The 14515-nt window shown below is 44.1% G+C and overlaps 1 protein-coding gene across 1 annotated transcript in view; it reads right to left on the bottom strand.

Annotated features, from left to right (window-relative positions):
* The window catches only part of WDR64 (WD repeat domain 64), a 72954-nt gene that overhangs the window by 45485 nt on the left and 12954 nt on the right, over nt 1-14515 (bottom strand). Inside the window, exons 4-9 of the mRNA XM_028531381.2 lie at nt 13091-13194; nt 9929-9958; nt 8628-8738; nt 6823-7037; nt 5110-5244; nt 739-818 (exon numbers count right to left, since the gene is read on the bottom strand). Coding sequence (XP_028387182.1) covers nt 739-818; nt 5110-5244; nt 6823-7037; nt 8628-8738; nt 9929-9958; nt 13091-13194 — 675 coding nt within the window. The remainder of the gene's footprint in view (nt 1-738; nt 819-5109; nt 5245-6822; nt 7038-8627; nt 8739-9928; nt 9959-13090; nt 13195-14515) is intronic.

Below are 14515 nucleotides of genomic sequence, written 5' to 3'. Positions count from 1 at the left end.
ATGATGATGATGATGTGTTGACTCACGCTCCACTTTGTGTGAGCCATTTAGAAACATGTCTTATTTGTACTATTAGATTTTGAATTCTTAAAGTTAGAAATACAACTTGATCTTTATGAGCTTTGTAAATAATGCTTAGTCCCTGCCAGCTGTGCAATCAATATGTCTTGAGGGAAACAATCACAAATGTAAGCAGAGACCCCAAAGAATCTTGCATAGGCAGAGAATTGTTTTTATACACTTGACCTTCCAAACTAGGAGTTCAAGTCCTAAAATGGCCAATACGTACAACTGTTGAATAAAGAATTCTTAGCCCTGGCTTTGTAGCTCAGTGGGTTGAGCGCGGGCCTACGAACAAAAGGATCGAGGTTCGATTCCTAGTCAGGGCACATGCCTGGGTTGCAGGCCAGTTCCCAGCAGGGGATACACAAGAGGCAACCATACATTGATACTTCTCTCCCTCTCTCCTTCCCTTCTCCTCTAAAGATAAATAAATAAAATCTTTAAAAAAAGTAAAAAAAATAAGAATTCTTGGTGGTCACCAAAATAATATTCAGGAAATTGGCTTTTTTTTTTTTTTAAATCCCTTCCTCCAGTTTGGCTTCTTGCTCTTTTCTTTTTTTTCCAGCAAATGCTTCTGTTGTTCTTTCAAGCTCATCACATGCCCATAACTGCATGGGAACTCTAGAACTATGTTACTTAAGCAGACAATCTCCACAACGTGAACTAATCTCTTACCTCCAGTGACAATGACATTCGCTTTTACACAGTAACAAAAGCTGTTCGCTCCTCTTGGCATGGAGAACTCTCTGACAGGCCTGGGACACACAAATCCGAGGTAAAACATACTGCTTTCCTGTATGGAGCTAATTCCAGTTTATAAACAGATTATGCTCAATAGGTTCCTGCCTCTGTTGGTTATAAATCCATTTACCCACAGAAAATGTTGTAAGTAATTATTAAGTCCTTACGGACTCACAGAGTTTCCTTACTCCATAATGTGGTGATACTAGCACAACATTTTGTATTGTTTCTACTTAATAAAAGATAACCAGAGGGCAGGGGGTTTAGGGAACTGAATGAAAAAGGTGAGGGGGTGATAGAATAAACAATTAAGAAGTTTTTTTAAAAAAGAAAAAGAAGCTCTGGCTGGCGTAGCTCAGTGGATTGAGCGTGGGCTGGGAACCAAAGTGTCCCAGGTTCAATTCCCAGCCAGGGTACATTCCTGGGTTGCAGGCCATGACCCCCAGCAACCGCACATTGATGTTTCTCTCTATTTCTCTCTCTGTCTCTATCTCTATCTCCCTCCCTTCCCTCCCTAAAAAATAAATAAATAAAATATTAAAACAAATAAAAAAAGAAAAAAGAAAAAGACAAGGGGATCAAGGAGTACAAATTGGTAGTTACAAAATAGTCTCGGAGACGTAAAGAACAGCATAGGAAATACAGTCAGTGATACTGTGATGACTGTATAAGGTGCCAGGTGGCGACTGGAAATATCAGGAGGATCACTTTGCAAAGTATGTGATTGTCTAACCACTATGCTGTACACTTGAAACTAAAACACAATGATATTGACTATAAACCGTAATTAAAAAATAAAATGTAAAGGAGAAGCCATCTAAAAAGGAACCCAGCCCCCCTCCTTGGAGAGGTGGTTGTCCTGGTGGTGAGGCCGGGCAGAGACACAGCATGCCTTAATCCGCACAGGACACGGGGCGGCTGAGTGTGTGTGTCGGTAGCGCGTATGGCAGGAACGCATTTGGACACTCTCTCCCCACTCGCTACCCACTCCAGCCTGCTATCAAGTCCTGTTGACTTTGCCTCTAAAATATACCTGAACTCTCACCATTTCCTCCCATTCCCACCGCAATATCTTGGTTCAGTCCCCTGTTACCAGATCTACTGCTAGGCAGTGCTAATTTCTCAGCTCCCACAATGGCCTGTCCTTCTTTCCCCACCCTCACTCCATCCCCAGCCTTGTCATGCTGCAGCCAGAGTGCTGAGCGAAACATGAATTCGACTTCACCCCTTCTCCCCAGTGGCTTCCCGGAGCTCTAAGGAGAGCCTTCTGTTCCTTCAGCTGGCTCACCCACCCCAGGCGGTCCCTGTCACCTTTCTGGGCTCACCCCATGCCCTCCTCTTCCCTGAACTTTATGATCCAGCCACACTGCTCTCACCCGCCTCCTTTCTGCCTGCACTGAGCTTTTCCCTCCTCAAGAGCTTCTGCGCAGGCCAAAGACGTTCTTCCTCCCGGATCCGAGCCATGTTAAAGCCTCCCTCCTGCAGGTGTTATTTTCTCATAAAGGCCATCCTGAACTCCCCGCTCCCGCCCCTATTGCCTAAATAATGTGTGTTGTGTTATTGTCTCTCTTAGTACCGTGTTCTTTCCCCTTAAGGCATATGGCATCTTTCACACAACCTTAGTGTAGATGTGGGCCCGTGTTGCCCATCCTGTAACAAAACGGGTTGTAGTGACCATGGGCCTTGAACATGAAAAGCTCCCAATAAATATGTATTTGAATACCTGTAAGGGACAAACACCTAGTTAACGATACCCCTTTCCCTTCAAATTTAAAAAAAAATTGGAAACTTCCCTTTGAATTTTTCCTTGGGAAAATTTGATATAATAGCACTTTTGAAAAAGAAACATTTTGCAACAATTTTTTTCAAAATGCGGGGAAAAACCCCAGAGCACATGGCTCTCAGAAGACCCTGCCTGGATGACAGCATGCTTCATCTCAGTTCTCCCTGCTGCTGTGAGTGTGGGTGAGCTCCGACCTGGAGAGGGGAGCGGGTCAGCCGCTGAAAGGTCAAGACGTGACTCCCTAAGGGCACGTGGTACGTGATGGGTTGTTTAGTGCATGCGCGATGACGCCAGGCAGGAAGGTGGTCCAGGCGGATCCTGCACTCACTAAGAACCAGGCCACTGAGCAATCAGTGTGTACTCTGATCTTTTCTCGCTTTGGTCATGGGGGGTGGTTGGCGGGAGTGAGGGCAGAGGACAAGGAGGAAGGCATTGCTATTGTCTCCTTGGTATTGTAAAGAAGAAATTTAAGGGTGCCTCAGGTAGAGCTATTTTCTTGAGTGGTCCTTAATCCGGATTATCAGCTGTCGTTGAGCTCTATTGGTCCATTCCCAAGGGAGGGGAGTCATAGAAAGCTGTAGATCGGGAGTTGGCAAACTTTTTCTTTAAGGAACCAGACAGTAAATACGTCAGACTTAGCCATACAGTTTTCATAACTACCCAACTCTGCCGTTGTAGCAGAAAAACAGCCACAAATAATACATACATGAGAAAGCATGGCTGTGGCCCCATACACCTTTGTGAGTGATAACATTCGAATTTCATGTAATTTTCATCGATCATGGTATTTTTCTTTACTTTTCGCAACCATTTAAAACTATAAAAACTACTCTTTGTTAGCAGGTGTTACAAAAACACACGGCCCCCTGGACTTGCCCCCCGCCCCCCGCCCCAGCTTTCCTAACTGCTATTCTAGAAGCAGGAACACAAGACTCAAAACAGCACAGGCCTATGGCAGCTCCACCTGCTCGCCTCAGGATTCACCTTCTTTCTTTAGATGCTTTTCGGTGTTTCATTCAGGAAGCAGAAAGAGGAGCTTACACTTGCAGAGCACCATGTGCCAGACGTGAAGTCAGACGCTTCCTGTGAGTTAACTTAGGCGCCTTTTATGAGATTAGAGTGAGGCATGTTTGTTCCCACTTGGAGATGGAAACATTGAGACTAAGAAGAAGAGCTCACTGTCAAGGTCACAGAGCTAGCGAGGGCGAGGACAGAAACCGGCTGGCTTCTGGCTTCGCAGGAAGCCTGCCGATGGCTGCTGTACAACATTGTGAGCATACGATTCAATTATTTTTAGTAAACTTCCAGAGTTGTAGAACAGCCACCTCAATAAGTTTCAGAACATTGCCATCACCCCAGAAAGTTTGCTTTGCCCTCGTGAGCCTCCTGCCCCCACCCTCACCACCCCTAGTGGCGTCTCTTCCTGATTTACTTCCTGTCTCTGTGCATTTGCCTTTTCTGGACAGTTTATGTCAATGAAATCATGAACATAAGGTTTTTGAGGTTTATCCACATTGTAGCATATATCTCAATGCATTTTTAAAACAGAATTAGCCCTGGCTGGCATAGCTCAGTGGATAGAGTGCAGGCTGCAAACCAAAGTATCGCAGGTTCGATTCCCAGCCAGGGCACAAGCCTGGGTTGCAGGCCACGGCCCCCAGCAATGGCACATTGATGTTTCTCTCTCTCTCTTTCTCCCTCCCTTCCCTCTCTAAAAATAAATAAATAAATCTTTAAAAAACACCCCTGAGAATTAATGTACAACAACTCATAGTTACTATATATGACAATATACTATTATCACATATTAATATAGCTATTAATATATAGTTGCTGCATATTAATAAGTGTTAATAGATATTTAACCATGCTACTCAAATTCTCCCGCGTGTACGAAAGCCCCTTGTGCATGGAGTGCACATGGAACGTGACGATTGTGCTGCACACCCTCACAGGCCTATTGACTTGCGAGAAGGATATTAAAAGTGCACAGATTTGAAAACTACTCAGCTCCACCAATAATAGAACTGTATTTGGGCAACGGCGTCATGCATGCACATGTGTTTATGTATTCCGACAGATTATAGCAGCAAACAACAGGTTGTCGCCAGGAGGACCCATCACGTCAAGATTTGCACGAATAACTTCAATTTTTTCCCTGAAACTCGAATCTTGTCAAGCGGATGGAATACTGAACATGTCATTTTTCTAAAACCCAGGTTGAAAACTCCGAGGCAGTCACAGGTTTGTGAGTTGTGAAAAGCAGGGGGCGCACTTCTTCTCGGGAGTGTGCCAGTCTTTCCCTTCCCCTCCCCCTGCCCCTGGCCTGTGACCACCGCCCTTCTCTCTCCCAGCCCCCCGGGGCCCTTCTGCCGCTTCTGGGACTTGTTTTCTGAGCTTGCGCAGCCCAGCTGGCTCACTTCTGCTGTGTCTGTAACTTTCTAAATCAACTTCATCTTACAGTTTGAAAAAAATAGCCCGAAAGTCACAGAATATTCATGTATATAAACTATTGTACTTACGAATTATCCTCAAGTTTCTTCAAGGATTCCAAGACGAGCGAGTGAACGCTATCTAAGGAGCAGGATCCGAAGCAGTTTAGGGTTGGAATGTATCTAATTTTCATAACCCAGTCGTTATGCAGCTTCCTTTTAACACTGGGAATGGGAATTAAGAGGAAAGAAAGGGGCGGGCGGGGGGGGGCGGTTATGTTAGAATGCCAGACACAAACACATAATGTTGAGTGCCTGTGTGGCATTCCAACTTGACTTGAACCAAACCGCAACTCTGAACTGAGATACATAGTACCATCCTGTGCATTATACCACTTTCAAGTGTGTTAACCAAATTTTCATAACTTGTTTATTTAAAATGGAAAAATAAAAGGTTATCAGCAAATTCTGAGACTCAGAATTAAAAATTATATAAGAGAATCTCAGCCCAATATTGGTACTGTCTCCTTTCCTGAAAAAATTCTGGCCATCCAAATGAAGAACTTTGTTTTGTATTGTTTTTCTCTTATGTGAGTCAATTCATTTTTATATTTTCCAGTGAATACTGATCATTTAAATCAGTCATTCCCCTATTGTCGGACACTAGATATTTTACTATTAGAAATAACACTGTGATAGCTATACTAATATTTTTCAACACATGGGGATCTCGGGTCCCAGTGCATATTTTAATCTTTTCCAATTTTTTAAGTGAGAAATTATGTCTGATTTTATTTCTTTGATTACTAGAGAAGACACAGTTAATGCAAAATTTGTTTTTCTGCTAATAAAAGAAATATATGTCTTACTCTAAAATCTTCAGAGACACTACAAATATAAAGAAGACAATGAGTCCCAGCTGGTGTAGCTCAGTGGATTGAGTGTGGGCCTGAGAACCAAAGACTTGCCGGTTCGATTCCCAGTTGGGGCACATGCCTGTGTTACAGGCCAGGTCCCTGGTAGGGGTCTCATGAGAGGCAACCACACACTGATGTTTCTCTCCCTGTCTTTCTCCCTCCCTTCCCCCTCTCTAAAAATAAATAAAATATTTTTTTAAAAAAAGAAGACAATGAAAATACTCATAACCTTATCAGTTGGAGATAACTGTTGTTAGCATTTCTGCCCGATGAGCATTTGAAAATATTCATTGACAATTTGTACTGTGTGTGCAGGTGTGTGAATGATCTGTTCATGACCTTTCCCCGTTTTCCTTGGGGGGGGGGAACTATTGTTTCTTTAAGTGCATTCTAACACCTATTAAATAGACAATTAGTCCATTGTCTGCCATATCTGTTATAAATATTTATTCCAGTTTATTTACTTTAAAAATGTTATCTTTTGATGCCCAGAGGTTTGAAATAGTGTAGAGTTGAATCTATCAAAATTTTTCTTTGAATTTCATATCTATTGCTTTTGGTCAGGCTCTTCTTTCATATCCAAGTGCTAGTAAATAGACACACACATCTTGTACAGTTGTTCATAATTTCATTTTTTATTTTGCCCCTTAATCTATTCAAGTGCCTATACATTTTAATTGTCAATAGCACTTAGAATAGGAATTTTAGTTACTAATTTTCCTGGGTGTTTTCCCCTTCTATTGGAAGTTCTTTAAGGTGAGAGACCTTTCTTGTTCAGTTTTATGCTTCCAACCTTCCCCATGGGGCCCCCCTCATTGCTTCTACTCTGTAATTACTCGAGCGATGTCCGTGTTAAGACAATTGGACTCCCCAGGTACCCACTTACCTTTTAAAGTTCTTTGAGTCTATGACCTGACTCTGTAATTTCTTTTTGGATTTTGCCTGCTTCAATCCAAAGTCATCGCTTTGGACCGTGTATTTGTTCACAAAGCCGCCGTCGTCCCCCAGGAGGATGTCGTCTCGGCAGAGCTGGTCGGGCAGCGACACGACGCACACGCAGAGGAGGCAGTGGTCCATGGGCTTTATGACGAAGTAGTTCTCCTAGAAACCGAGGGGCACATTTAATAAGTTACTACATTGCTCCAAAGACCTCAATATTGAATTTCAGTATTGTCCCTATTAATTTTGTAAAGCTTTTATTTAGTTGTTTTTAGAGGTGGGGAGAGGGAGGGAGGGAGGTAGGGAGGGAAACGTCAATGTGTGGTTGCCTCTTGCAGGTGCCCTGACTGGGGACCTGGTCTATCACCCAGGCACATGTCCTGGCTGGGAATTGAACCGGTGACTTTTTGGTTTGCGGGACAACACTCAACCCACTAAGCCACACCAGCTGGGGCTGTCCCTATTATTTGATACATGTTTTACTTTTGATATTTCATATTTTAGGTCTTCCCACAGTGTTAAAAAGGCTTGAGGGAAGAAAAAAACAAAGTTAACCAAGTAGAAGTTAATGAACACTCACAGTGAGCTCTACATTGTGTTTTGGCCTGTTTTGTGGGGGAAAGGGTGAGGTACCAACCTTTGGCTCAGTAGTGATGAGATTTCCTGGTGGAATATTATGAATGCCCCTTTCTTGGATTTATAAGACCATACTAACAGGAAGTATCAAAAGGTGCAGGTGTTCAAATGGTACTGACATAAAATTGGATGGTAAACAGGAAACTCAAGTATTCAAGTCCCCAATATTTCACAAGGAGCTAGCAGGAGAAAACCATCTTCACACTTAAGTTTATTCAGAAATACTCAGCAAGTGCTTGCCCAGTTGACAGTACTGCTGAACTGGGCTCCCTGAACCGTACAGCTATCATCACTGTCTTGGAACTCAGTCCCTACCTGGGATAGGAAAAATAAATATTAAAAAATTTGAATTTGTTTTGTTCCCATTAGAATGAGTGAGACTCGAGCATATTGAGAGGTTCTTTCAGTCACTCAACAAACATTTATGGAGCATCGATGGCATGCCGAGAACTACTGTAGGCACTTGGCTGGACAGGGCTGAGCAAGGCAGGTTTCTGACTCCGTGGAGCTACCATTCCAGTGGGGGAAGACAGAAGAATAAAACAGATCATCACACATAACGGAAGTCAGTTAAGGAAATACACTACAGTGCCGATCTGAAGAGTGACCAAAGAGGCCACGCTGGGTCCCATGGGCGGGGAAGGTGACCTTTGATCTGGGACCTGAATGGGTCGAGAGAAAGATTCAGGGGAGGTTAAGAGGAAGGAGATTAGAAGGAGTGATGAATGAGTATACTTCTGCTGCAGCAGATTTTTTTTTTGCCAGAATGAAGCATTTGATTTGAATAATTTTCTTGCCACACAAAGCTGACCTGGAAAGAAAATCTTTGAACTTGATAACATGAGCATAGGCAAAAAGCTAATATTTGCATTTCGAGAAGGGTATGAAAGGAAGGATTTAGCCTCTACTAAAAAGAAGCAAACAAATATCCCCCAATGAAATACACACTCCGTGGAAAATATTATTAGTAATATTAATGCTGGGCTTGATTATCTACTTAAATCTCTCCTTTTACAGATGGGGAAACTGTGTTAAGTAGACAAAGGGTGGTGCTCATATCATACTGGCATGGAAAAGACGATCTCCCTTCTTGGAGTATTTCTCCTGATACGGTACCTGGCTGGACCCTTGAGATTTATAATCCCAGACAATAATGGTTCTTTCCGTAGTGGCAACGATTCGTTTCAGCTGGGGCAGGTAATCACATCCTGTAATCCAGGAGGTATCCTGATAGAAAAGCACAGACTTGGAGGGGGGATGTAGATTGTGTTTTGTCCTATGATATAGTGATGGTGAGTAAAAAATAGGTTAGTTACGTGAAAGGCCCCATTTTGCCCCCTTACTTGAAGAGGAGGCTCCCGATATCTCTTCTCTGAGGCTCTGTAGGGGGCTGTAACCTCTCTCCCTAACCCTGAGTTTCTCACACCACCAGCTGGAGACCAGTGGAGCTGGAGCCTGGGGCAGCTCTGGGCACACACAGCAGCCAGAGGGGTGGCCATCTTTGTGCCCTGTTCACTTAGGTGAGGTCGGTTCTTCATAGGGACACAGGGAGACCGGATGAATCATGATCTTTGGCCCTGTAGCCACGCTTAGCATTTTTTAGCTAGAAATGACCTCGTGATCACCTGTCAGTGATCAAGTCAAGTGACCAATGAGTTTGAGTCTTGCCTAAAGTCTCCAAGGTGGCACGGGTAGGACCCGAAATACCCAGAACACCCCACCACTGATCAAGGAGAAGAGCTCCCCTTCGTGAGTGCCAGAAACTGCTATGTGAGTTTCAGGCTTGCTTCTGAACCTTCTGGAAAACACATTGGGAAGCAACAGTTTTTTCCAGCCCTAAGAAATGAAGACTCAGAGGCTTAGAGAGAACCCAGACCCCTCCTCTGCAGGTCAGGGGACCGGATGTCCGCAAGCAGGGTTTTGGAAAAGTCGAACACTTCCCCACGTCGTAGCAAGCCCCTGTCACTGGGCATCTGCCACTGGGTTACTTTTCCAATGAACAATGTATATTAGATAAATCCCAACATTGCACTCCAATTGCAATGCTCTTTTCAAGCTTTAAATAAAATGTTTAAACATTATTTCTATTGGCTGTTTCCTCACTGTTCTCACACTTGGACTGCGTATATTTTTTACATTCCTGAGTAGCGGGTGCTCGGAAGAACCTAGGTTAAGCATTTCAATGGAAGCTTCCCAAAGTAATCATCTTCCAAGCGGTTCCCTGCAATGCATCTAACTCCACAAAGCAAGACCTGGGCCCCCTTTGCTGTTGCCCAAGGTTTAGTTCTAGTCAATAAACCTAAATCTACCACCTAGGAAAACATCTGATTCTCGGAGCACTTTGCTGAGAGAGGGATTCGTTATGGGGGAACAGCCCCGTGGTCCTACTTTTGGCTTAAGTAGGGATTCGTCCTTACCGTGACGTTGGTGCTGGTCTGCACTCTCATCTGTAAACAAAGGAAGGGAACAATGAACCCAGTTGGCTCTACACTAAAGGTGCGCATGCTGGCTCTTAGATGACGCAGCGTCTCCTCGGTGTAACCCCACCTGTCATTTCCACTCCCACTGCGCTCCCCCCGGTTCCCTGTGAAGTTCCCAGCTCTGTGGGGAATGCCCTGCTTGCTGTGGCTGAGGCCTGTGCTTCGGTGGCTCATCTTTTTTTTTTTTTTAAGATTTTATTTAATTATTTTTAGAGAGGGAAGGGAGAGAGATAGAGAGAGAGACAGAGAAACATCAATGTGCGGTTGCGGGGGGTTATGGCCTGCAACCCAGGCATGTACCCTGGCTGGGAATCAAACCTGGGACACTTTGGTTCCCAGCCCACGCTCCATCCACTGAGCTATGCCAGCCAGGGCTTCGGTGGCTCATCTTGAAGCCAGGTGACACCACTTTCGGTCTTACGCTTACTAGTTATTTCTTCCGTTCCATTTGCCAACTGCATCACATTCGTCAGTGATTCAGAGCAAAGCAGAAAATGGGAATGCAAGGTAATCCTAGCAGCAGTGGCAAGAGTCGTTAAAAGAATACTGAAGAGGTTGCTATAAGTATAGACTGATGTAGAAAAAACATGGCTTTATTTGAGATTTAGCTCTCAAGTCACGGAGACACTTAAGAGCATTCTGTCCAGTGGGCCTCCTGTTGTATTCAGGAAGTATTGAATATCACGCCCTGGTGCTTGAGGATCATGGATTGGTTCCCTACAGACTTAGGATATACACAAGCAGCCTCTTATGCCCTTAAGGCATGTTAGTTAATTGTCTGGTTGAAGTATATTCATGACCTGGTTTCTTTTGGACGCTCAGGTATGTAGGAAATGGCTGCCCAGGAGGAATGGGTTGTGTGAGAAGGAGAAAAATTAAATCAGGGCAGTGACTACAATGGCTAGTCCCGGTCATCACAATGTGTCTTTCATCGGAAGAGTTCACGAAAGCTTTTTTTCTTTTTTTTTTAATCAACCAGGGACCTATTTATAGGTGGACAAATTTCTAAGGAAATTGGTGAGCAGAAAAAAAAGAATACTTGTGGTTTTCTCCTCTTCAATTTCTTGAACTTCATCTTCAGCAGAAGTCACGAAAGTTCTCTTAAAAGTTGATCTTCTGAAGTTTTAAAATCTAGCCTTTTTGGCAGGAATTTTCATTAATGACATTTAAACTCGAGATTATGAAGGCCCCTAGAGAGCACCAGGAAAATTCTTAAAAGTATTTATTCAGCTTCAGATAGAGCCTAAATTGTGGAATAAGCTGTTAAAAGACAGTCAGCATTCTTGACTACCTCTTAATACATTTTTCCTGTGACCTATCCTACCAAATGTGTATTCTCATAGAATGTGTCATCCTATTCATGAGGCATGCAACAGTCAAAATGCCGTTTATCCCTGGTGTATTAAGTCTTAAAATAAGTGTTTAAGCCGTCTTTTCTCCCCTGTTACAGTATCTTATAAGAGAGAAACGTGTCTGTGTGCTCATGAGTACACGTGTTCACCTGTAAGCGTGTGTGTGTGTGTGTGTGTGTGTGTGTGAAAGAGATGTATTTCTGCAAATATGATAATGCCATCTCACTTACTTCACATAGTCCCGAACGACTTCCTTATGAAGTTCATTATTTTCCTTCTCACATTTTTATGTAGATACCATCCCAGTTCTATTTTTTTAGGACATAAAGGTAAAAATGAGAAGAAAAATGATGCACTGAAGAAAGACATCAGGAAAAACATTCTCATTTTGCTTCCACATCATTTGTTCATAACGCTAATTGCCCCCATGCTCTGAGTACTTACAATGATGCTGAGCACTTTATGTGTCTTAACTTACTGGATCAACAGAGCTACCCAGGAAGGAAGGTTGTCTGGTTCTGAATGAGGAGGAACCAGGGCTTGGGCAGAAATCAGTAACAGGCACAGCTGGGTGGGTCCCAGGCCCCGCACCCACATTCCGTCTCCCACTGCACGGCCTCTGGGTGCCCCGGCCCCCTCCTTACCGAATCTGGCTGCTGTACTGGAGATCACTGAGGAGCTGAAAATTATTGTTGGCATTTTAATCATCTGATGATTATTTTAATACACGGCATCCAGCAGAAGTGAGGCCTGCTCCCATGTGCTTGGTAGGGTAGTTATAGGGGTGTAATAATTTATAGTTTTAACTTGAACATTTCACCCACAATGTCCTATGGTGTGCTCGAGTGTGATATTGTTCTGTTGCAGAATTCCGTGTTTATGATTTTGTGATAAAAGACTTTGTAATAAAAAGGGGGGCGTTACTTATTCCAGACCCCATTCTAAAGCTCACCGTTCATTGGAAATAAACTAGTAACTAGGATAATGCTTTGCTATATGTAACACCAGACGTGCACCTTGGATATTCATAGTGCAGTGTGATGTAGACTATATCTCCATTAAAATCTCTCCTATTTTAAAAATAGACGTCCGAGGGTATAAATTTAGAATGGCGTTAATGAGAGCAAGCGGGACGTTTGCATGGGAATTTGTCGTTCGTAAACTGCTTCCACATTCATCTCGTCTGCCCTTTGCCGCAGCCCTCTGAGGGACCGAGGACCGCCCCCATCGTCCTCATTTTACAGAAGCAAAAAAAAAAAAAAAGAGAGAGATGTGAAAAGGTATGTCGTCTCCATAAGTTCCCTACTTAACCGTCGTAGCTGGTAAAATAAAAGGACTGGAATTCGAGCCTTTTTTTTTCTCTTTACTCTAGGGTTCTTGTTCAGAACCCTTGCATTCTTGGGTTGGGGTATGACAAAATCACGTGGCTGTGCACTTTTCTGATTGCATCTGAGAAGTTATCAGGGTCATCCTTTAACTTTGCGGATGCCCCGTGGGTCCTACGCTACACGAATGGCAATGCTAAACGCAGTCACTACATTTCCACAGTCGCTCCGGGGTTCTGCAATCCCTTTATTCCGGTCAGTTTTTAGTTTGATGTTTTGGAGTAACTCTGAAATGGGGTTCGTGGTTCCTGCTGTATCCGATACATATGTAGAATGTGTAGGTAAAACGAGAGAGGTAGGGAGGGAGGAAAGAAGGAAGGGGGGAAGGGAGAGGGCAGGAGGAGTCCCAGATTTGGAATTACCTGGTTGTTGAAGACGGTTATTAATCCTCTCTGAGAAGCTGCTATCAGTAAGTCCAGCTGTGGGATCTTGACAATGCACTTAATCACATCCCGTCTCCTACTACCTGGTAAGGGCATAACATTCAGTCCGGCTCTCAGCGGGAAAGATCCGAAAAGTCATTTGTTAGGTTTGTGTAGAAAGAGCAACCGCCTCTTTTTCAACAGAGAAAATACTGTCCCCAAGAAGGTGCGGGTTGGTGCTGCGGTGTGTGTGAATGAATCTCAGTCTTTTTGTATGTAACACACCGATATCCATGCAGCGCTAAAACAGGCAGGCAGTATGTCTGAGGTCTTAAAATGCCGTGGGGTGGGGGGAGGGGCTGGAGGGGCTTGGGGTGAGAAGGGCCCACAATGAGCAAAAGGTCTACAAGGCTCCTTAGGGGATCAAGAATGGAAAAAAGACTGAGGACATATTCTCAGGCCAACCCACCTCCAGCCTCTCTGGGTCTGGCCTTTCTGCACTATAGGCTATTTTTGAAACACAGAAGCCAGAATGAACATTTGAAATAGAACTCAGATCCTGCCTCCTTCTATCTGCAGCCTTCCTGTAGCTCCTTGGAAGTCTTCAGCGTGGCTGCAAGGCCCCAGATGTGTGTGCTTACAGTCCCTGGCATCTCCCCCTCCTCCACTCCTACCTGAAGTGTGTGGTTTGCTCTCTCATTCACCTTCCCAGCGTGGTTTTCCCTGACCACCTTACTTAAACCCCACACCATGTTCCCGTCTCCAAGCCAACTTCTTTTTCCACAACTTGCCTACTTAATTTTTTTTCTGTACCACTTAATACCATCTGACCTATTATATATATTACTTAGTTGCTATTTTTAAATTATCTGTATGTTTTCATTAGAAGTAAATTTCATGAGGCTGGATTTATGATTGTTTTTTCCCTGCCTTGTCCCCAGCACTTAGAAAGCTACCTGGCTCCCGTGGTAGACCTTAACACATGTTTGTTGAGTGAATAAGTGAACTACAGAACTTAATTGCCATGTAGAAAGATGTTTTCAAGGTTCTAAGTTAGGATGCCAGCAGCATGTGCCCCTGCTCAGGAGCCCTTCCTTGGCACGGGGGCGGGGGCAGCAGGAACAGCCCCCTTGCTTCTGTTCTGTGATGAGAGCTCCGCGGCCAGAGCGTGGGCTCTGGTCAGGCCCTTGGCTGGGCTAAGGAAGGGTCCAAGGGACGGGTGGGCTGGGGTCACGAAGGGCTGAAATAAGTTCAGGTGCCTTTTAAAGGAAGAGCAGACTGAAACAAAGAGCAGTGGCGCTTTGTTTCAGAATGTGGAATGAGGTGCTGGAGAACAAGGGCAGATTCCATGGCTCGCCTTTGCTCTTCCTGGACCTCCCTCTTGCTGGAGGGGGAAAGGGAAGAAAACCCGCAGTGCCAGCAATG

Source organism: Phyllostomus discolor, chromosome 15, assembly GCF_004126475.2.
Source record: "Phyllostomus discolor isolate MPI-MPIP mPhyDis1 chromosome 15, mPhyDis1.pri.v3, whole genome shotgun sequence".
Classification (NCBI taxonomy): domain Eukaryota; kingdom Metazoa; phylum Chordata; class Mammalia; order Chiroptera; family Phyllostomidae; genus Phyllostomus; species Phyllostomus discolor.
Note: the sequence above shows the minus strand (reverse complement) of the source record. Positions and strands in the feature narration are given on the sequence as shown.